This window comes from Rhinoraja longicauda, chromosome 10 (assembly GCF_053455715.1).
Source record: "Rhinoraja longicauda isolate Sanriku21f chromosome 10, sRhiLon1.1, whole genome shotgun sequence".
Classification (NCBI taxonomy): Eukaryota; Metazoa; Chordata; class Chondrichthyes; order Rajiformes; family Arhynchobatidae; genus Rhinoraja; species Rhinoraja longicauda.
In genome coordinates, this window is record NC_135962.1 from 24508807 (window position 1) to 24534095 (window position 25289).

At 41.5% G+C, this 25289-nt stretch overlaps 1 protein-coding gene across 5 annotated transcripts in view; it reads right to left on the reverse strand.

The window, feature by feature from the left end:
* LOC144597281 (RNA-binding protein Nova-1) overlaps nucleotides 1-25289 on the reverse strand; it is a 220087-nt gene that overhangs the window by 39419 nt on the left and 155379 nt on the right. For 4 of the 5 annotated variants that reach the window (XM_078406412.1, XM_078406416.1, XM_078406415.1 and 1 more), the window contains one exon: nucleotides 22889-22960. The exons of the other annotated variant lie outside the window; for it this stretch is intronic. In XM_078406412.1, the coding sequence (XP_078262538.1) occupies nucleotides 22889-22960 (72 nt within the window). The remainder of the gene's footprint in view (nucleotides 1-22888; nucleotides 22961-25289) is intronic. 5 annotated transcript variants of the gene reach the window in all.

A 25289-nucleotide genomic window follows, 5' to 3' on the forward strand; every position in this document is an offset into this window, starting at 1 on the left:
AATGTTGAATCAGAAACAAAATTCAGAGAGTGCTACAATCATTCATAATGACCAAATGTATCTATACATTAATAAGATAAATATTAATAAAGTGATTATATTGCTAAAAGCAAAATGAATTGTGAATGATCACATTTAACTGACAGGTTTGTTGCTTGCATTATTGAAAACTCATGTCGATTTTGACATGACCATCTTTAATTAGAATATCAGCCTGGACAGCTTTTGTTTATATATTTGTGGAGGTTGGGTGGAGAAGGTGGCAGCAGAGTTTTGACCGACATTCCTTATAGGCTTGAGGTTGCCGTTGGGAGCTTTGATTGCAATGCAGAACTAATCTTTAGCAGAAGACACTGTCGCTGAGAAAAAAGAATTGAGTTTAAAGAAGGGTCCTGACCCGAAACGTCGCCTATCCATGTTCTCCAGAGATGCTGCCTGACCCCCTGAGATATTCCTGCACTTTGCATCCTTTTGTGCAAACCAGGAACTGCAGTTCCTTGTTTCTACATTCCTTATTTTTAATCCAGATACCAGCATCTGCAGTCTCCTCTGTCCCTGGGTAACTTAAATTCTTTGTTTAATTCTTTTGTAAACCAGCATCTGCAATTTGTTGTTTCTAAATAGAATTACATAATAGTTTTTCCAGCATTGTAGGACAGGAAATAATTTATTTTGAGCCGTCTCATGTCATTCAAGGAGGCATGTTAAACAATACCACCAAAGAATCTCTGATCTATATAGACTTGTGGCCCATTGGTTTTGTCTTTTGGACTATTATTGTTTGTTTGTTTTATGTGTGTGTGTATATATATATGTGTGCGTGTGTGTGTGTGTGTGTGTGTGTGTGTGTGTGTGTGTGTGTGTGTGTGTGTGTGTGTAAGTGTGTGTGTGTGTGTGTGTGTGTGTGTGTGTGTAGACTGAATTTTTATTTAATTTATTTCTAGTTTGCAGAGTCCTATGTTTACATATTCTGTTGTGCTGCTGCAAGTAAACATTTCATTGTTCTGCTTGAGACATATGACAATAAAACACTCTTGACTCTTTTGACTATCACTCCTGCACTTCAGCTTTGGGGGAACAGAATAGGAGCAGGAGTAGGTCACCAAACCCACCAGACAGCCCTGATATTGAACATGATCATGATGACCTGCTGCGGGCCTCAATTTCTCATCAACAGCTAACCCTCCCATCACGCACACTGCACTAAGTTCAGGCACCAGCACCCAATATCCATCTTGTCACCCGATCCTGTGATTTTCCCACTTCCCATAGGCTCTGGCAACAGTCCATCCTATTCCCCCAAACTCAGCCTCAGAACGACTGAGTGTTACATTTTCATCATCAAAAGTTAAATGTTGGCCTGAAATCCAAATGAATTCTGCACTGGAGAGAGGGTGTGGGCAAGTATTGGAAACCGGTTGCTAGCTCATCTGGTTTACTATAGAGTCATACAGTGTGAAAACAGGCCCTTCAGCCCATCTTGCTCACACCAACCAATGTCCTATGTACACTAGTCCCACCTACTTGCGTTTGGTCCACTGCCCTTTAAACATATCTTATCCATGCCTAAATATATATTAAATATTGCAATAGTACCTGTCTCAACTACCTACTCTGGGAGCTTGTTCCACACACCCACCACCCTTTGTGTAAAAGAGTGTATGGGCGATCGCTGGTCGGTGCAGACTCCGTTCAGTTTAAGAGATACAGAGCGGAAACAGGCTCTTCGGCCCACAAAGTCCATGCAGACCAGCGATCGCCGTACATTAGCACTATCTTACACACTCGGGATAATTTACAATTTTTTACCAAAGCCAAATTAACCTACAAAGCTGTAGGTCTTTGGAGTTTGGGGGGAAACTGGAGAACCCGGAGAATACCCATGCAGTCACAGGGAGAATCTACAAACTCCGTACAGGCAACATCTGCAGTCAGGGTTGAACCTGGGTCCTGGTGCTATGAGGCAGCAACCCGACTGCTGTGTCACCATTCCGCCCCAAAAACTGAGCCAAACATTTAAAAATACCTAACAAAAGCAGAAAATAGGGAAAATACTCAATAGGTCAGGCAGCATCTGTGAGAACAAGTAGTGTTAACATTTCAGGTTGAAGAACTTTCATCAAAACCCTTAAAATATTAACTGTTTCTCTTTCTACAGATGCTGCCTGACCTGCTGAGGGTTTCTAGTACTTTCTGTTTTTTTCTTTAGATTTTCAACATCTCTGTTTTATTTTGATTTTCAGAAGGAAACTGTTTGACTTGTTTCGGAAAGGAACTTGAAGAAATAAATTCTGCCTTCTTATGTATTCTTGAATCTCGTGACACCATCAACAAGAGCTGTACCTTCAGCTGTAAAATCCCTGCCCTGAAATGTTCCCCAATATCTACCATCTTTCACAATCTTTTGTCCACTTGCCTATATATTTTATAGAGCTGCATGCTGTCAATTCTGTTCATTGAAGTTCCTGTGTTTAGATTGTTTAGTTTAGTTTAGAAATAATTTGTTTTGTTTAGTAAGGGTGTCAGGGGTTATGGGGAGAATGCAGGGGAATGGGGTTGAGAGGGAAAGATAGATCAGTCATGATTGAATGGTGGAGTAGACTTGATGGGCTGAATGGCCTAATTCTGCTCCTATAATTAATGAACAGGATGTGGGGGGAAACCGGAGCACCCGGAGGAAACACCCACAGAGTCACACGGTGAATGTGCAAACTCCACACAGACAACACCCGATGTCATGCTCGAAACCCAGGTCTCTGGCACTGCAAAGCAGCAATTCTGCCAGTCAAGCCAATGTGCCATCTCTAAATCACCTTGGGATTTTTTTTTCTTCGAAATGAAAATGAAAACAGAATGAATAAGTACACTGGAATGAACCAACATTCATTTTGTGTCTATCTTCAGTGTAAACCGGCATCTGCAGTTCCTTCCTACACATTTTGTTTGCTCCATTGCAAAACCTCCTCACGGTATGCCTACCTTTTTTCTTATCCTCTCTCCAACGAGAGTTCTTTGTACCTCTTGATACCTCTAGTATCCTTCTCCCCTGACTCTCGGTCTGAAGAAGAGTCTCGACCCAAAATGTCACCTATTCCTTTTCTCCTGAGATGCTGCCTGACCCACTGAGTTACTACAGCTTTTTGTGACGACCTTCGGTGTAAACCAGCATCTACAGTTCCTACCTACACATAAAGAATCTTTTATGCTGGGGCTTTTGTAGAACTGCAATCACAAGGCCGAGTGGGATGACAGAAAGAGAGGCAGTATATGGTTTGATATGAGAAGTAAATGTCAGGTAGTAATACTCCTCTTCACAAATTATTCAATTGAAAGTTATTCTTCCACTAAATTATATTCTCAGTCTTTAAGCTGTCCAACATTTGGTTATGAAAAATGATGCAATATTGTTAGATTATAAACATAAAAATAAAACAACCTACCCAGAGAAAAAAAGAGAAACAAAATATTTGGTTTTATATAGAACTTACACTTATAATGTAATTACTTTATACTTTAGAGATGCAGCGTGGAACCAGGGCCTTCGGCCCACTGAGTCCGCAGCAATCACCGCAGTCCGCAGCACTACACACAAGGGACAACTGACAATTTTTTTTATTGAAGCCAATTAACCTGCAAACCTGTACATCTTTAGAGTGTGGGAGGAAACTGGAGCACTGGGAGAAAACCCATGCAGTCACAGGGAAAATGTACAAACTCCATACAAACAGAATTGTATCAGCACGAAAACTTCACTGGAGTGCCAACAGCAACATTTTAAATTGAGACAAGTAAGAAAACATTTGGACAAATTACCAAAAATTAGGTCAATGTGGTAGGTCTTAAGGAATGTCTCAAAGGAGAGAGAGTTTTGGAATGAGAATTCCAGGGGTTTCATAAAATATGAAACAATGCAGCACAGGCACAGGCCCTTCGGCCCGCTATGTCTGTGGCGACCATGACCATTTAAACTGCACATTTGTCTACACATGGTCTCCATTCCTCTGATTCCTGTCCAATCTTGTTCCTGTCAAAACGCTTCTTGAATATTGCCATCATAACTGATTCCACCACTTACGCTGGTGGTGCGTCCCTGGCACTTACCACTTTGTTAAAATGAACCCCTAATAAATCTCCATTAAACTTACCCCGTCACCTGAAACCTATGCCCTCCCAGGTATGACATTTCCACCCTCAGAAAAGGATTCTGAATTTCTACCCTTGGAATAGAAATATTCCAATATTAATGAGAGATGGACAGATCCCGTAGTCAGGATCGAACCCGTTTCTCTGCCGCTGCTCCACTGTGGTGTCCCAAAGTCTTAAGACTTTCTGACTATTATGCTCTCCTTCAATTTTGTCCCAAGTTCATCCCCTTTTGCCGTGCCGACCTCGTCACTGCTCCCCCAAAGAAAAATTGCAACATTGGGCTAAGATATGCTGAACGTAGCTTCATGATATTTTAAACACTGATCTACACACTCCAACTCCATCTGACTGGTTCTTCCAAGAAGCTGCAAGTAAGGCCCAGGGATACCACGTGTTTGCTGTGTTGCAGACAGCGAGTCCTCACGAACCTCTCCATGGCAGCCACAGAGTAGCTGCAGAAAAGGCTGCAAAGTGGCACATTCCAATGGGTGGCGTGGGGTGTGGTGGAGACGCCCCTCAGACAGGGGAAGGGATATTACCCAGGGGGGGTACATGAGTGGCAAGGGAGCCTGGCATAACTACAGTTTTTGTGAACAATGCCAAATGCAATGCTAATGAATGTATGTACAGCTGCTGAGAATGTCGGAAGTGTTTTTGAATATTTTTTATTCTGAAAATAAAAAAATATATATTTTTTGAAAATATATATTTTTTAATAACAAAATAACATGTCCCCACTCCCCATGACATCTAGTTAACTGGTTGAGACCCACACCATTGCAAACTATGGGCAAATAACTCTGGCAGATATGACAGCATTTACACCGAGGTGCTGCGATTATCAAGGGAACACACACAGTGATATCTCTCCATATGAACCAAACATAGCAAAATGAGTCTGGTAGACACTGTGAGTGAAATGTTGCCACACAGGGGGAGAGCCTTCAACTCACTGCTACTATGCAATTAGCTGTGGTGCTTGTTCTTTGTGTTGCTTGTATATAATAAGCTTATTGCAACTTAATTTGGCAATCAAAGTAATGGCCACGGTACACAAAATGATTTTGTGGTCATTCATCAGCTGACAGGTGAACAACATTGCTACAAAGGGACATTGCTACAAAGGGAATCACGTGGAAATGCTCAGATAAACATCCCAACAGGAGCCAGACAAACGAAAAAGATAATTAGAGCAATGTTTAGTTTGGAGATATGGTGTGGAAACAGGCCATTCGGCCCACTGAGACTGCGCTGACCAGTGATCATCCGTACACTAGTTCTATCTTCGCACTAGGGACAATTTCAGAAGCCAATTAACCTACAAACCTGTACCTCTTTGGAGTGTGGGTGGAAACTGGAGCACCTGGAGAAAACCCACGCAGTCACAGGGAGAACAAACAAACTCCATACAGATAACACCAGAGGCCAGAATTTTTTGCTGTAAGGCAGCAATTCGACCGCTGCGCCACTGTGCCACCATTGTATTCTGTGGAAAACTGCCTCCGTGTTCTGCTTACGCACAACAAATGTCTGCAAATGGGTCTATATTTCTCAGAAAGGACAGGCACTGAAGCATAAAAGAAAGCAAGGCAGTAAGAAGGACAAGTGATTTATTCTGTGCTTTGTCTAATTCTAATTAGCAGTTATCAGATATTGCAATCTTTCATAGAGACTTCAAGGTTTCTCATTTGCAAACTGCATTTCATTAGAGTATTTCACGAGTAATTTGATCTCTAGCACTTAGATGGTAAACAAGGTTTTTGCTGAACAGTTGCGCTCGGTCCGCTAAGGCCTACTGGATCTCCCACTTGTTAACCATTTCAATCCCCTTCCCATTCTCAGACTGACCATTCTGTCCTGGGCCTCCTCCATTGTCAGAGTGAGGCCACACGCAAACTGGAGGAACTGCACCTCATATTCTGCATGGGTAGCTTACAACCCAGTGGTATGAACATTGAATTCTCCAATTTTAGGTAACCTCTAACACCCCCCCCCCCCTTTCTTCACCCACATCCGCCCCTTTCTTTGCCCCCCCCCCCCTCCCTCTCCTGCACTGACCTGGACTCGCACCTATCCCTCCCCCCTTCCCCTCCACCCACATTCATTCCTCTGGCTTCACAATTTGCAACTCTGCAATCTTTTTGTCTCACACATTGTTTTAATCTCGGGCCTTTGTTCCAACCATCTGCCTATCAAAAACTTTTACTCTGACCTGTGTCCACCTATTAAAGGCCACGCTTTGTCCTACCTCTATCCTCTTCCAGCTTTCTTTAAGCCCCACTCCCCCACAATCAGTCTGAAGAAGGGTCCCAACCTGAAATGTCACCTATCCATGTTCTCCAGAGATGCTGCTTGGCTCGCTGAGTTACTCTGGCACTTTGTGTCCTTTTCTGTAAAGCCATATCTGCAGTTCCTTGTTTCTGCATGACTGACAAAGTTACCAGCAAACTCATCCAGTAAAATGGGGCTCAGGGTTCTGAGACACCCTTCCTTCCCAGTACATAAGTCATGATCAACTCAGTTCAGGTATGCAAACCTCCACCATGACAGTGCAGTTTTGGGGCTGATGTTGCAGCTTCCGTAAAGGCACATGCAATGCACAAGTGTTGGCATGGATCTTAAATTGCTGCCATAATCATGATAGATTACACTGCATGAGGACTTGTGAGCTCTCATTGCTGTTCAGCTATCTTGGGGGTGGCGCATTGGTGCATCAGTAGAGTTGCTGCCTTCGAGCGCCAGAGACCTAGGTTTGATCCTGACTATGGGTGCTGTCTGTACAGAGATTGTACATTCTTCCTGTGACCCCGTGGGTTTTCTCCGGGTGCTCAGTTTCCTTCCACACTCCAAAGGCGTGCAGGTTTGTAGGTTAATTGTCTTCGGTGAAGAAAATGTATAAAATTGTCCCTAGTGTGAAGGCTGGTGCTGGTGTATGGCATTTGGTGTGATCACTGGTCGGTGCAGACTCGATGGGCCAAAGGGCCTGTTTCCGCACTGTATCACTAAAGTTTAAAGTCTGAGGATTGCAGAGCTAGTGTCTGCACAGAGCACATATCTAGTCTTCTCACGGGATGACTGCACTCGTTCAGTAACCCCTGCCACTCTGCCAGAACTGGTGACAGTCAGCCAGATATCCATGACCGCTGCCATCCACGTCATGATGTTCCATCTTTGGCATGAGCCCTCAAGCCCAGAGCTGCTCTGTAATCCTCCAAAGTCTTCTGCTGTCTCCTCCGTCATAAGTCACGAGCTTTTCACCAGTCACGCACAACCATTACAGACAGGCTCGGGTTGTGGTGTCAGAATATGGGACAAAGTGAATTCACAAGGGTGCCCAATTACTTCTGTGTAGAACACAGCATGACTTCATTGTGTCACCATTGCTTTCAGATGCTTATTGCGCGGTTTGTTTGTTTTGCGGACTCTCGTGCTCAAAACAGTGCAGAATCCAGTTTCCTTTCAGAATACACCAATGGCAGAGTTGGCAAAGTTTAGCTCAACAGAGTCAAGAATCCAATTTTATTGCCGTATGAACCGGAATGGAACAATGAAATTCTTATTTGCAGCAGCAGCACAACAGCTTTGTAAACAACAGATAATACAAAAACAAATTTTATAAACGTTCAATAAATTAAAAAATATATAGTGCAAAAACAAAACAAAGACTGAAGTCTGTTTTGCAACCAAGACAGTTCATAGTTTAGGGTTTAGGTGGTGTTTGTAGTTGATATTTAGATTTAATAATAAAGGAATAGGTTTAGCCCATTCAGTTCTGTCTTCTCAACGATTCCCCCCCCCCATTCCACCATTCAATTAGGTCAGACCTCAGTTTGATATACCCATCTTTCCTCCAAATCCTTTGATAGTGAAACCTATTATGCTGTGTTGACATTTTCACCTGACTCAGCATCCACTATCTCTGGAAGTGTTCCAAAGCTTCATTACCCGTGGCATGAAAAGAGCTTTCAAATTTCACTGCTTAACGCACAGGCTGGATCCTCTATTCCATTCTCCTCTGCAGCTTTAAAATGACATCATTCAGGAAATATTTGTACTCAGCTTTCTCAGATCCACAATGGGTGATATCAGGCGTTAACTATGTTTCCAAGTATTCACAATGAAATGCAAATGCTGGTCTACAAATAAAGACACAAAGTGCTGAAGTAACTCAGTTGATCAGGCAGCATCTCTGGAGAAAGGGAATAGGTGATGTTTTGGGTTGTGACCCTTCTTCAACTATGATTCTAATATATGTGTCTTCTACGGGATCAACAGTTCGACCCTTTAGACTTTAGAAATACATCGTGGAAGCAGAACCTTCGGTCCACCAAGTCGTTGCCAACCAGCGATCACCCCGTACACTAGCATTGTCCTACACACTAGGGACAATTTACAATTGTTACCAAAGCCAATTAAACTACAAACTAAAGATAGACACGAGGCGCCGGAGTAACTCAGTGGGTCAGGCTGTATCTCTGGAGAAAATGGATGGGTGATGTCCTCCCACATGCCAATGATGTGCAGGTTTGCCAGTCAATTGGCTTCTGTAAATTGGCCCTAGTGTATAGGATAGAACTAGCGAATCGATGGTTGGCGCGGACTCAGTGTGCCGAACGGCCTTTTTCAGTGCTGTATTTCTAAACTAAAGTAAATATTGTGTTCAAATATACGTTACCATTTCCCCTTGATTTTGTGACCTTCTTTTGACCCACATGAACTCACAGAAAATCTAGGATCAGCTCTGTTTTAGGGAGGATAGAAGCAGACAGTCTGACCTGGAGATCATTGAACTATTGTGGGTGAAGGCGGGAACTCCACAGATGTAGGTTCCACGAGCTGCTGGGCCCAAGTATGCCAAAGCTCGGTGATGTTATGGGGGTCACAGTGCTGAGATCAATGCAAACTGCAGGTGCAGAGAGTGGAAGATGCCAACTGCATGACAGGGTCCCCTGAACTGTCACCAGATTAATATACTGAAGGATCCTACTTGTCAGAAGTAAACATCCAAGATGGCATGAAGCTATATACTGTAGATCATCATGTATTGTGTTTCTGCTAACTGGTTAGCACGCAACAAAAAGCTTTTCACTGTACCTCGGTACATGTGACAATAAACTGGACTGGAGTGTGGTGACTCTTTGTGGCTGGTCCCAGAGGAGGATATACTGGAATCCAATACAATTGCCCTGCTCTTTTATATCTCTTTTCTCCCTGTAGATCTAGACCTATTGTACTTGATTTTGGCTTGGTTGTATTTATGCACAGTATTATCTGATTTGACTGGATATCATGCAAAACAAAGCTTATCACTGTATCTCAGTACACATAACAATAATAAACCGAAACCTAAAAGCAGAGATAGGATAACTTGGGATTATTATTACCAAAAAAAATATTCTGATCTGTATGGGAAGGTTTGTGTGAAGTCGGATTTCCATAACATCTATAACCTGGGGAGCTCTGAACTATGAACAACAGTGTTAGGATCTCAGTTATTTACAATCTCTAGTATTGACTCCACGAGGGCATCGGATCAAAGTTTGCTTGCAAATGAAACCAGGAAAAATGTATTGAAGAAGAATTCAAAGAGGCTGAAAACAGATCTTGACAACTTATATGTGGGATCAAAAATGCGGTCTGTTAATTATAGCAAGATGTTCTCTAGTCTGAAGAAGGGTCCCGACACAAAACACTATTCATCCTTTTTCGCCAGAGATGCCGCCAGACTCGCTGAGGTACTCCAGCACTTTTTGTCCTTCTTTGGTATAAACCAGCATCTGCAGTTCTTTGTTTCTACATTTGTCTATCAGGGAGCCTCCTTGCCCGAGGTCATATGTTGCCAGTCGCCATTTGTCCTGTTTTTTCCCCTCTCGTTTCTAGTTTCCCCAAACCGTTCCCCACTCCCCCACTACAATCAGTCTGAAGACCCAAAACATCACAATTTTTCATCATCATTTTTCTCAACATCATTTTACCTCAGAGATACTGTCTGACTCATTGAGTCATTCCAGTATTTGTGTCTATCTTTGGATACATGAATTGTCTACTTTGGTAAGAAGAATTGGCAAAGAGAATATATTTTGTAAGCTCAGATACTAGTATTTGTGTGGCACAGGTGATAAAGCTGGTCTTTCACAAGCCATCCAGCCATGTTCAATCCTGACCTCTGGTGCTGTCTGTGAGGAGTTTGCACGTCCTCCCTGTGGCTGGAACAGGGAGTATAACTGTTGCCTCATAGTAGCAGCGACTGGACTTCAATTCTGATCTGCAATGTAGCCTGTGTAGAGTTTGCAACCTCTCCCTGTGACCGTGTGGGTTTCCTCTGGGTGCTCAGGTTTCATTCCATATCCCAAAGATGTGTTGGAAGGAAGGTTAACTATTTTTGTGCACAACCCGCAGGCATTGCCACTTTCATTTCACTGTACATCGAGTATGTGTATGTGACAAATAAATTTGACTTGACTTGACTTGACTTGACTAGAGTCATAGGGGGGGGCAAGAGGTGGGGGTGTTGCATTGCTTGTCAGGGAGGATATCACAGCAGTGCTTTGGCAGGACAGACTAGAAGGCTCGATTAAGGAGGCTGTTTGGGTGGAACTCAGAAATGAGAAAGTTTTAGCAACACTTATAGGGGTGTATTATAGACCGCCAAATAGGGAACGAGAATTGGAAGAGCAAATATGTAAGGAGATAGCAGATATTAGTAGTAAGCACAGAGTGGTGATTGTGGGTGATTTCAATTTTCCGTATATAGACTGGGAATCACATTCTGTTAAAGGGCTGGATGGTTTGGAGTTTGTAAAATGTGTGCAGGATAGTTTTTTGCAGCAATACGTAGAGGTGCCTACCAGAGAAGGGGCAGTGTTGGACCTCCTGTTAGGAAATGAGATGGGTCAGGTGACGGAGGTATGTGTTGAGGAGCACTTTGGGTCTAGTGATCATAATGCCATTAGTTTCAATATCATTATGGAGAAGGTCAAATCTGGACCAAGGGTTGAGATTTTGGATTGGAGAAAGGCTAATTTTGAGGAGATGAGAAAGGATTTAAAAGGAGTGAAATGGAAATTGTTGTTTTATGAAAAGGATATAATAGAGAAATGGAGGATATTTAAAGGTGAAATTTTGAGAGTACAGAGTCTTTATGTCCCTGTTCGGTGGAAAGGAAAGAATAATAATTTGAAAGAGCCGTGGTTTTCCAGGGAAATTGGACACTTGGTTCGGAAAAAGAGGGAGATATACAATAAATATAAGCGGCAGGGAGTAAATGAGGTTCTTGAGGAATATAAAGAATGTAAAAGGAATCTTAAAAAGGAAATTAGAAAAGCGAAAAAAAGATATGAGGCTACTTTGGCAAGTAATGTAAAAGTAAACCCCAAGGGGTTCTACAGATATGTCAATAGCAAAAGGATAGTGAGGGATAAAATTGGTCCATTAGAGAGTCAGAGTGGACAGCTATGTGCTGAGCCGGAAGAAATGGGGGAGATATTAAACAATTTCTTTTCTTCGGTATTTACCGAGGAGAAGGATATTGAATTATGTGAGGTAAGCGAAACAAGTCGAGTAGTGATGGAAATTAGGAGGATTAAAGAAGAGGAGGTACGGACACTTTTGAAGAATATAAAAGTGGATAAGTCTCCAGGTCCTGATAGGATATTCCCTAGGACATTGAGGGAAGTTAGTGCAGAAATAGCAGGGGCTATGACGGAAATATTTCAAACGTCATTAGAAACAGGGATGGTGCCGGAAGATTGGCGCATTGCGCATGTTGTGCCTTTGTTTAAAAAAGGTTCTAAAAGTAAACCTAGCAATTATAGACCTATTAGTTTGACGTCTGTGGTGGGAAAATTAATGGAAAAGATACTTAGGGACAATATATATAATTATTTGGATAATCAAGGCCTGATTAGAAACAGTCAACATGGATTTGTGCCTGGAAGGTCATGTTTGACTAATCTTCTTGAATTTTTTGAAGAGGTTACCAGGGAAATTGATAAGGGCAAGGCTGTGGATGTTGTCTATATGGACTTCAGTAAGGCATTTGACAAGGTTCCACATGGAAGGTTGATTAAGAAGGTTAAATCGTTGGGTATTAATAGTGAGGTTGCAAGATGGATTCAACAATGGCTGAATGGGAGATACCAGAGGGTAACGGTTGACAATTGTATGTCAGGTTGGAGGCCAGTGTCTAGTGGAGTGCCCCAAGGATCTGTGTTGGGTCCACTGTTGTTTGTCATTTACATTAATGATCTGGATGATGGTGTGGCAAATTGGATTAGTAAATATGCAGATGATACTAAGATAGGTGGAGTAGTTGATAGTGAGGTAGATTTTCAAAGTCTACAGAGAGACTTGGGCCTTTTGGAAGGGTGGGCTGAAAGATGGCAGATGGAGTTTAATGCTGATAAGTGTGAGGTGCTGCATTTTGGTAGGACAAATCAAAATAGGACGTACAGGGTAAATGGTAGGGAATTGAGGAATGCAGTGGAACAGAGGGATCTGGGAATAACTGTGCATTGTTCCCTGAAGGTGGAATCTCATGTGGATAGGGTGGTGAAGAAGGCGTTTGGTATGCTTGCCTTTATAAATCAGAGCATCGAGTATAGAAGTTGGGATGTAATGTTGAAATTGTACAGGGCATTGGTGAGGCCGAATCTGGAGTATGGTGTGCAGTTCTGGTCGCCAAATTATAGGAAGGATGTCGATAAAATGGAGAGGGTACAGAGGAGATTTACTAGAATGTTGCCTGGGTTTCAGCACTTAGGCTACAGAGAGAGGTTGAACAGGTTGGGTCTTTATTCTTTGGAGCGTAGAAGGTTGAGGGGGGACTTGATAGAGGTTTTTAAAATTTTGAGAGGGACGGACAGAGTTGACGTGGGTAGGCTTTTCCCTTTTAGAGTGGGGAAGATTCCAACAAGGGGACATAGCTTCAGAATTGAGGGACAAAGGTTTAGGGGTAACATGAGGGGGAACTTCTTTACTCAGAGGGTTGTGGCTGTATGGAATGGGCTTCCGGTGGAAGTGGTGGAGGCTGGCTCGATTTTATTATTTAAGAGTAAATTGGATAGGTATATGGATAGGAGGGGATTGGAGGGTTATGGTCTGAGTGCAGGTAGATGAGACTAGGTCAGGGAGAATGGTCGGCGTGGACTGGTAGGGCCGGACAGGCCTGTTTCCATGCTGTAGTTGTTATATGTTATATGTTATATAAATAGGCCCATCAACCCAACTTGCCCCACACCGACCAACATGCGCCATCAACACAAGTCCCACCTGCCTGCATTTGGCCCATACCCCTCCAAACCTATCCTATCCATGTACCTGTCCAAATGTTTCTTAAACATTGCAATAGTACCTGCTTTAACTACCTCCTCTGACAACCCGTTGCATACACCCACCACACTTTGTGTAAAAAAGTCTCCCCTCAGGTTCCTATTAAATCTTTCCCCCTCACCTTAAACAGAAACATAGAAAATAGGTGCAGAAGTAGACCATTTAGCCCTTCGAGCCATTCAATATGATCATCGAAAATCAATACCCCGTTCCTGCCTTTTCCCTATATCCCTTGAACCTATGTTCTCTGGTTCTCAATTCCCCTACTCTGGGCAAGAGACTCTGTGTGTTTACCTGATCTAGTCATCTCGCGATTTTGTACACCTCTAGAAGATCACTCCTCATCCTCCTGCACTCTAAGGAATAGAGTCCTAGCCTGCTCAACCACTTCCGATAGGTCAGACCCTTGACCCCTGGCACTGTAAACTGTGGTTACTGTACCACTGTACCACTGTAAATTGTTTCTGTGCTGCATGGCACCATGAACAATGATGTGTGGAGTAATTTGTGCACCTTTATCAATGAATTAACAGTTATTAGTATCCTAATTCATAGTTATATTTTAGATTTTAGAGATACAGTGTGGAAACAATCCCTTCGGCCCACCGAGACTGAACTAACCAGCAATCGCCCATAGATTAATTACAGGCTAGGGACAATTTACAATTTTACTTGAGCCAATTAAACTACAAGCCTGTCTATCTTGGGAATGTAGGAGGAAACCTGAGCTTCCGGGGAAAAAAACCCACGTGGTCTCAGAATGTACAAACTCCATACAGACAGCATCCATAGTCAGGATGGAACCTGACGATGGAGCCTGTCTTTGAAAGACAACAACTCTGCCGTTGCGCACTGTGCTGCCCAAATGCTGGCCTGTTTTATATGTTGGATGGAGTGGCTTATGTCAAGGTTTATTATTGTCACGTGTACTGAGGTGCAGTGGAAAGCTTTGTTTTGCATGCTATCCAAACAGATCAGATGTACCATACATAGAAACAATCAGTTCAAACTCTCAAATACAGCGGGGTTGCAGGTTATTTATTTAAGTTTTTTGGAGAAAGCACACCTGAGGTACTGTGTACAGGTTTGATCTACTTACAAAAGAAGGTATTCATCCCTGAAAGATCATGCAAAGATTGACCAGGTTGAGGCCAGGGAAGAGAGATTTGTTCTATGAAGAGGGGCAGAGTAGGACGGGTTTATCCTCACTGGGGGTTAGGAGATTAAAATGGAATTTTATTGGGATTGATGTTGACTGTTTCCCTAACTGGAGAGTCTAGATCCCTGGTTTTAGGATGAAAGTGTTGTCTTTTAGGACCCGCTCCCTTTCCTCATGAGGATGTGGAGGGAACAGTGGACTTTGTGGCCGCATTTCCAAAAAAATAAGATTAGAAAGGCATTAGTAGTACAGAATAGAGCACAGAATCAGGCCCAGTTTCTGCAGTAATCAGACACAAATTACTTGCCTTCCAGATTTCTTCGAATGAATACAATCTCCACACCCTGCAAGAATCTATCGCTTGTCCTGATAGCCTCGTACCAACATGGTAGAAACTTTGCTTATTGCTGATATGGGGTTGTCTGGTCCCGCACTTCTTTATAAAGCAGGTAGTTCAGTCTACTCATTTTGAACCTCAGCTACAGGAACCAGGAGCTGCACCCAGAAATCTATTTGGTCTTGTGGGAATGTTGTGGTTTGGGTTGGAGAAGGTGGAAGGGGTGAGGGAGCAGTGCGGAAATACAGACATTATAATTGGAGAATCAATCCTCTTGTCCTCGTGTGCAGTGAGTGAAGGATGCGAATAAACAGGAGTGTGAATAGAAATGTGAGTTTAGTTTATTGTTACGTGCCACTGAGGTACAGTGAAAAGTTTTTGTTGAAAGCCATACACAGTGTACGGATATACAATAAAGTCCTGGAAAGTAGGATCAAAAATAGTATCAGGGTCTCCAATGAGACCTAAGATGCTTCCATTTTTTTCATGGAATAATCACTGAGATTGGGGCATCAATTCCCACATACTATTTGAGAGTAGAGGGACTGCCGAAATAAAAATTATAGAGATTACCAAATTTAGAATGCACAGTAACATGAACTTGAGATTGAGGAAAGACACAAAGTGCTGGAGTAACCCGGCTGCTCAGGCAGCACTCCTGGAGAAAAGGACGGGTGACGTTTCGGGTTTGGACGCTTCTTCAGGTGATGCCTTCTTCAGATGAACTTGGTGTGCATGGTGAGGGAGGAGGTGGAAATGTTCACCAAATTAAGGAGGTATGTCTTTGAATATTCAGTGAATACAAGTTCTTTGGCAACAGCTCCAGTAAAGAACTGAAAGCAGTGTCTTCATTACAGTGTGACAGTGCTAAAGATTAATGGAGAGATGGTCACCAATGACACAAAATTCAAATCACTGCAGATACAGAATATAATTTTAGACACTAGGGATTAATAAGCAAATTCAAGCTAATAAAATGTTGATGTGCTCGTTGTTTCTGTCATCATGGAAAATCAATTACATTCTGAAAGTGATTCCATAAATTGACTGGGTTCTGCACAAATGTGTGGCAACATTGAAGTTGAAGATCCCAGGTGCATTAAGTAGATATTCAAAGATCATAGTAGTTTAATCTTTGCAACAGTAATTTATTTTTAACAAGTGGGAGTTTAAACCTAATCTTGGAGCAATAAATCATGTTCTGGCAGGCCATTCAGCCATTACCTTTCAGTGCGAGTGGTTAAATGGAGTGAAAAATGGTTAAATGCAAGAAAATAGAGATCGTCATTGATCTTAACAGGGGAGGGATGAAGCAGTGATAATTTTCTTCGCACTTTGTTTGTAGCAAATATCATCGTGCAACTGTGCAAAATTCCCAAGAAAATATGGAGTGTGATGATTAAATAGGTAAGTCAATCCATATTTTCCTTTATCTTTTGTGCCATTCCGAGGGTGCCAAGAGATGGATGTGTTATTCAAATGATCCAATTCTCCAGGAAAGTCAGGGCCATTTGTTCTAAGAGTGCAAATTAATAAGGAGCATCAAAGTAGTTCAAAGTTTTTTCCATAAACTCATACTGCAACTTTGCGAAATTGAAGTTGATTCCTTTTGACTCCAGTTCAATTAGAAGTTAATAACATTGCTGTCAATGAAACAAGAAAGCTAGGAAGAATTCTACCGTCTGGGTTTACCCAGCGAACAAAAACTGATCAGCATTTTATTTTGGGCCAAGCCATTGTTAGAAACTAATGTCCAATAATTCAGGTTTGTGTGTTGTCAACCTTTTTTTTTTACCAAAAATTGTTTTCTCTCTGCATCGCACTTAAAGTGATAATGGAAAAACAAAAATCAATTTGTTTCCAAGGCAACATGCCAACCCTATGTGGATCTTATTAACTCTAAGATTGTGTACATTATGCTTCCAGTCTCAGTCTTTCTCCAGATAAACCTAATCTTGGTCAACACACAATAGTGATAAATTGCTCATGTCGGCTAATCTCAATATGCTGCTTACCTATAAAGTATGTCGACAGGTCAGAGATTACCTCTCTCCAACCTTTTCCAATTTACCGCTGTGCTGCAAATGGATTATCAAGACACTGATGTGAATGTTCATCACTGTTACTCTTAAAACAAATGTCAGGCGTGTTATAAATCACAGAATAATGAACTTAAAGCAGACCCAGTCTGTTCAAACCACCAAGAAGTCATGAAGGCAACTGCAGAACACTTTAAAAAACAGGAGGGGCAATAGCAGTGCTGGAGTCCACAAGGAAAAGGACTGTAAGATTCCTACATCTGATTCTAATTTATTGTAAATTATGAAGTGAAATTTAGTTTCGTGATACAGTGTGGAAAAAGGTCCTTCGGCCCACTGAGTCCACGCCGTCTAAGGGCCATCCGTACACTAGTTCTGTGTTATCCCAGTTTCTCATATCTTTCACACTAGGGGCAATTTACAGAAGCCAATTAACATACAAACCTGCACGTCTTTGGGATGTGGGAAGAAACCGGAGCACCCAGGAAAAGCCCACCCGGTCATAGGGAGAACATGCAGACAGTAACCGTAATTAGGATCGAACCTGGGTCTCTGGTGCTGTAAGGCATCAACTTTACCGCTGTGCCACAGTGCCCCCCAGTAAACCTCCATCAATACAAGTGTGACAATTTTGCCCATTATTCTTCCAAATAAGATAATCGACTGAATCAAACAGCCTGCTTACAAGCAGGACAATAAGCCCTGGATTTATTCCGACATGCTTCAAGTGCAAGACGTACCAAGTGACAGTTACCAATGCATCTGTCATTCTTTTCTATTGATGATTTCAAAGGTCGAGTCCAGCGGCCTCAACGTTTCTACAAATGTAATTTCTTCACCTCTGGCAACTGATGTGCTTAAATTAATGAACAGAAGTTCATATGTTATAGGAGCAGAATTAGGCTATTCGGCCCATTCAATCATGGCCGATCTATCTTTCCCTCTCAACCCCATTCTCCTGCTTTATCCCCACAACCCCTGACACCCTTACTAATCAAAGTTTAAACAGCATTAAAATATTCTGTATTTTGAATGTCACTTAAACTTTCACATGTCTAGAGCCTATTTTATGCAGAGTATTGCAACGCAGGACCAGGGTGGTAAAAAGTAATGTTTGCAATTCACTTGGAGAGACTTCTTTGAGTGGAATCCTGCTTTTGTTCAACCGTAGATTACTTCAGAGAACAATGTGCAATTCATTTTTGACCTTGAGAGTGTTTGAAACCGAGAAAAGTAGTAGTATAATGAAATAGTTGTAGAAACCAGAATATATTTTCAACAATATGAAAGAGTAACTTTCTATTACATGGAATCATCTTATTTCTTAGTTGTATTCATATCACAAAAATAATTTGTACTCCTAAGAATGGAGAATTGTTATTAACATGTTTTCAACAGCTCATGTACTCATTGATTAAGAATAATTTGCATCAAACTTAAATAAAAAATAATATTCTTACCCATAATTGGAGATTCAAAATCAGACATTATGCTTAATTATTTCCATATCATTAAAAATAACCACCTGCAGTCATTACATCATTTGATAATGAGAGGACATGGTTAGATCAAGGAGAGGTATTGCACAAAGCAAGAACTATTCTGTTGTAGATTAATAACATCTTCAATTAATAGATTTCTGCACAAAGTTTCCACTATAATCAGAGCAATGCTGTTTTGTGAGTGGGATACAAAGAACTAGGATAATAATGGGCCTTTTATACAATGCACCATTAGGATAAAAGATTAGGTCATATTTTGTGGCAAGGTGTTTTCCAGGAGCATTACCAAAGAAAGTTTCTCAATGAAACACATAAGAAGTTCTTAAGGGAGTTGGCTAGAAGATTGTTTGCAAAGCTTTTTAAAGAGGAGCAGCTTTAACAAGGAGAGATTTAAGGAAAACTGCAACCAGGAGAGGTTTGGAGCTGAAGTAGCTGAAGACATAGCAATCAGCAGAAGCATGATGAGAAGCACACATGCACAAGCAGGCAGAATTAGATGAAGATAAAGGGGCGAGAAAGCCTGCAGAGTTTTGAAGGCACGAACTCTAAGAGTCTTTCATTTGTAAACCTAACGTAATTGTAAGGGAACAAATTTCAACTTTATTTCAAACTTATTCGGGTACTCTGCAGCACTGATCAGATATCATGCAAAGGACTCCTTGGATTGCTCCGTTAAAATGTGTTATATCAGTAACCCATTCCTGCATAGTGGGTAGCTGAAATTTCTACTTCTTGGAGAATAATAGAGATCCACAGCTCAGAACAGGCCATTCAGGCCCACCACATCTATGACAACCTACTGTGGCCATCTATACTAATACAGTTTGTCTGCATTTTAGGTCCATATCCTTACATGCCTTCTCCTCTCAATTGATTGTCCAAATGTCTCTTAAACCTCATAATAGAATGTGATTCCACCACTTCCACTGGTAGAAAATTTCAGATACCAGGCATTCTCTGTGCAAACATACACATACTCCTCAAATTCTCTTTGAAACTCTTTCTTCTCACATTAACCTATGGCCTCTTGCTTTTGATAACCCACCATGGGCAAAACATTCTGACCTGCACTAACTGTGCCCCTCACATACTTCTATCGAATAATCCCTCGGCCTCCTTCGTGCATCCTATCCAATCTCTCCCTGGTATTAAGGTCCTTCAATCCAGGCCACATCTTGGTAAATCTCCTTTACACTGTCTCCAACACAACCAGATCCTTGCTAGCGTGTGGTGAACAGAGCTGCACAAATAAGGAAGTGAGGTCTTCCTCATTGTACTTTGTAAAACTGCAACATAACCTCTTGATTTTATATTCTCTGCTCCATCCTATTGTATGAAGGCCAACATGCCAAATGCCATCTTCACCACCCTATCAATCTGTCTTGCTTCTTTCATAGAGCTGTGGATGTAATCTTCAAGGTGTCTCTGTTCATCGACATCCCTTAGTACTCTACAATTTATTCCATAAACTCCTACTGCTACTTGAGTTCCCAAAATGCATCATCCCACATGTATGGGATTAAACTCCACCTGCTAATTCTCCACCAAATCTTCCATTTGCACTGTATCCTGATATAGCCTTATACAATCTTCCTCCCTATCCACAACACCACCAATATTCATGTCATCCCCAATGTTAATAATCATACTTTCTACATTCACACCAAAATCATTCATATATAATCACAAACAAAGAAGGCCCCAGCACTGATTCCTGCAGTATTCAAGTGGTCACAGATTTCTAATGAGAAAAGCATTCTTTCACCAATACCCTCTTCCTTCGATCACCAATGTTGAATCCAATTAGCCAGTGTGCTTTGGGTCCTTGTACCTTAACCTTCTGGGTGAGTCAACCATACGGCACCTTCCCCAGGGAATTAGTTAACTCTTGTGTATCCCATAACATCTAACATCTCCTCCTTCCATATACTGACATGCTGCAGATCACTCATGCACCACCTCTAATCTCACTATTTTCCATATCATTCTGTTTGGTGAACACAGATGATAAGTATTTATTTAGCACCTCATCCATGTTGCCAAGCTCCTCAAATAGATTATTCCTGTGGGTCATAAGGGAACTCATTCTTTCCTCAGCTACCTCAGGACCTGGTCCTATTTATGGAATGTCTTGTGATTCTCCATAATCCTGGCTTGCCATGAGTATTTCTTGGCTCTTTTTTGCCCTCCTAACTTCTTTCCTAATCTCCTTCCTGTACACTCAATATAGAGTCATACAGCACAGAAGCAAGTCCTTGGCCCAACTCATGCATACTGACTATGATGTCTATCTGAACTAGTACCCTCCGCCTGCATTTGCCCCATATCTGACAAACTCTTTTCTATCTATGTATCTGTTCAAAGGTCTTTTAAAGATTGTAATTGTACCCGCCTTTACAGCTTCCTCTGGCAGCTTGTTCTATATACACAGCACCATCAGTATGAAAAGGTTGCATCTCAGGTCCATTCTACATTTTTCCCATTCACCTAAAATCTATCTGGTTTGTCTAACCCTGGTTTGCCCCCTTCTCCAGAAAAAGTCCGTTATCATCCACCACAACTCACCCCAAAAGCCCCTTCTGTTTTTACATACTTCTATACGATCATACCTCAAACGTCTACACTCTAGATAAAAAAGTCCCACGCCATCCCGCCTCTCCTTAACTCAAGCCTTCTCATTCTGGTTCTGCAAGAGACTTCCTTGATTCCAGTTCCTATACCCGTCATGTTTTCTTTCTTTCCCTGATCAAATCTTCAGTGTCATCCATGGTGCCCTAATCTTGTCATCCTTGCTGGAAAACGCAGTTCCTGAACTCTTGTCAACTCTCCTTTGAAACACTCCCATATGTCAGCTATCGTTTCACCCACAAGCATCTGATCCCAATGTACTTTCACCAGATCGTCTCTGCACCATCAGCCTTCCCCAATTCAAGGCCATAATGTGAGGACCGACCTAATCTCTTTCCATATCTACCTTGAAATTTGCAGAATTCTAATCCCCGTTCCCAAAGTTCCCACTGCCCCCCCACCAAATGTCCACCACCTTGCAGTTTCATTTCTTAAGATAAAGTCAAACACTGTCCCATCTCTATGAAAAAAATGATGGGCGATGTTTTGGGTCAGGACTCTTCTACAGACTGAAAGGGAGAGAAACATCTCATATTTAATTTGAGTAGATTACAACCCAGTGGTATGAACATTGAATTCTCTAATTTTAAGTAACTTTATCTTATACTCCCCTCCCCTCCCCCTACCTCCTTGCCCCCGAGGTGTTTTGCCAGTTTTACAGTTCTCCACATTGTTTCTCTTGTGATCATACCTTCCCGAGCCAACGATGGACCTACCAGGCAACACCCTGACTGATGTCATTTGTGGCTGGCCCTGATTAGTCCTGATCTTTTATCGCCTCCAGCTCTTCACCTCTCCACCTCCCCCCGTCCTTTTCAGTCTGAAGAAAGGTCCCAACCTTAAACATCACCCATCCTTTATCTCCAGAGATGCCGCCTGAATGCTGAGTTACTCCAGCATTTTGTGTCTTTCCTTAAATGACTGTTCGGTAAGAGTGAATCAAGGTATTTCCCACTATTACATTATGCCTTCAGTTTGGAGTGATGCATATAAGTCTTAAAGTTTGAAATCTTGAACATCTTCAGAGAGAGGAAGCTTCTGTTCCTTGGCTCAGTTCCAACAACTCAATACACCTTTATCACCATGCTCCACAGCCTTAACAACTTATATTTGTATTCTCAAATTCTAAAACAGCAGTCATTCTCATTTTATTTTTAAAACACACACACACACATGCCCACATTTACGCACAGACGTGCACATACACACACAGCTATGTGCAGGAACAAAATGTCCCATCAACAAAACTCACATTTGGTCTTACCTCATTTTGATACAACTTTACCAAATATTGGTGAAGTCATCATTAACATTCTGGGACCTTTACATATGTTCAGCTGGGACACAACACGAGTTACATCATGATACAAAGCTGGAACAATCATTAAGATAACCATTGTCTTTATGCTACATTTAGTTGAGAAGACAGAAATGTTATATTTCTGACAAAAGGCAAAAACCGGTTGGTGAAGGGAAAACTGGAAACAGAAAAGCACAGAGACAAGTATATATCTTCTATTCTTGTCAGATACAGTCAAATCAATTCGAGCAAAAGCCTACAATATTGCAGGCAGGATGTTCAATAATAAACTGTGGCATTAGCACTCTAGTCTAATCTATAGCCAGCTATAAACATATGTACCTGTTACACAATATTTAAGTCCAGGAAAGGCCTCCTTCCCAACGTGGCTGGACAATGTTCTCTATACCTATGAAAGTATGGTGTAGATGATAGATGATACTGTACCTGGTTGGCTCTGGTGGTGGTCATGGGGTCAGATGGAGAGGACTTGGTGGTAGTTGGGGAAGATGGCAATGTCTGGGAATAAAGCAATTCAGGAGGAAATCACCAACCTTAAGCCTTATACTGAACAATGCCAATGCAATAAATTGCAAACAGTCCAAGGTAGCTTATTTTGGCTAATATTTTAGTAACTATTTCCATAATTATTCATTTATAACCAGCTTATGCCAATGAAGGATGGATGAGATTTACAATGAAGAGCTGGTGTCTAAATTATTAGATCATTATACCTTTTCACTAGGTTCAATAGAACTCAAATAGCCTTTTTGATATTTTTCAATTATTGCAACCTACTGTGGCTGATATAGGACAGAATAAATATACTGTACAACTAACTCTGTTTATTGAGCACAAATGTGAATAATTCCAAGCAAATTCTTGAACAACATTTCTCTGTGCACATTTCTGAAATATATATATATTTTTAATCTACTGCTTTGAGCCAAGGTCACTTGGAGCAACGTGTTTTATCAAGTCAAATAGCAGGTAAATAATGGGCCTTAGCAAGGAGATACAGTACATCATGTCAGCCTAAACATTTCAACAGATTTGGTGGGGCATTTTACTTGGTATTGAATAAAATATTAACAATTAACTGCATCTCTGTCTGGTCTGGGGACTGCAAAGCCTCAGACTGGAAGTCCGTGCAGAGAGTGGTGAGGACGGCAGAGAAAATCATCGGGACTTCACTTTCTTCCATCCAGGACATTGCACATAAACGCTGCTTGTCCAAGGCCAAAAATATCATTAAAGACCCCACCCATCTCCATCATAGACTGTTCACCCTACTGCCCACTGGTCAAAGGTACTGCAGCATACGGAGCAGAACAGCCAAGTACTGCAATAGCTTCTTCCCCCGAGCCATCAGACTCTTGAATTCACAATGATCCGCCACCATTATTTTATGTGCGAGTTACTTATTTATTTATTTTTCTTTAATCAATTTTTATTATTTGGTGTTACATTGAAGCCAGTTGCAATGGAATTTCGTTCAAATATGCACTCGTTGGATAGTTTTGAATGACAATAAAGTCAAGACAAAGACGTACAGGTATGTAGGTTAATTGGCTGGGTAAATGTAAAAATTGTCCCTAGTGGGTGTAGGATAGTGTTAATGTACGGGGATCATTGGGCGGCACGGACTTGGTGGGCCGAAAAGGCCTGTTTCCGGCTGTATATATATGATATGATATGATATGATATTCATTCATTCAATTGGCCGTAGTATAACTCTACAGTCAAATGATTTACAATAAACGTATATGGATTTATGCTTGGAAAACAATTGGTCAATATCGCATTATTCCAACATAATTTGTGAGAATTAAAACTCAAAACAGTTTTAAATGATTTTTACATCAATTTCAAAGAGTAATTGTGTTTAGAAAAAAAATTACGGTCAGCATTATTTGATTTTCTCTGAATTCAGCATACAAAATTATATTTGTTTGCCACATTTTTGAAAGTTTTTTCTTGTGCTGCAGAAATGTTATTCAAAAGGCCTGAAGGGAGACTGTCTGCAAAAAGAACCTCTTGGCAAAATATTTTTACAAAATATTAAAATAACACCTGACAACAGTGTGGGAAACTTACGTGCAAGTTTTTCTTTCATCAGGTTGCCGTACCCTTGAAGCAGGGGCCACATCTAAGACACAATGGAGTTCTTGCCATTTCACATGGGACATACAGAAGTTCCATCAAAACTGCGAGATGTTTCATTGTAGGTAACAATTTCAGAAACAGTCCATTGAAATTCAAGCTCTCCGGGGCGGCACGGTGGCGCAGCGATTGAGTTGCAGTCTTACAGTGCTTTCAGCGCCAGAGACACAGGTTCGATCTCGACTATGGGTGCAGTCTGTGCAGAGTTTGTGCGTTCTCCCCGTGACTGCGTGGGTTTTCTCTGAGAGTTTGTAGGTTAATTGGCTCGGTATGAATGTAAAATTGACCCTAGTGTGTGATGGGTAGCGTTAATGTGCAGGAGTCGCTGATCGGTGCAGACTCAGTGGGTCAAATTTCCTGTTTCCGCGCTGTATCTCTAAACTAAACTCTCAAAGCAAAAATTTGGTAATTAAATGATATTTCCTCATCTTCCAGGAGAACCATGAAAATAAACAAGGGACAGTTAGATGGGGGGAAAAAATGCAAATTATTGCCTGGGAAATCATCCAGGGGGATATAATCTAGAGAACTGTCCCGATCTCCCACTTATCTCTTTGGAGACCCTCAGACCATTAATGTCGGATTTTATTTTGTACTAAACGTTATTTATTTATCCTGTATCTGTACACTGGGGGAGGCTTGATTGTAATCATGTTTTGTCTTTCTGCTGACTGGATAGCATGCA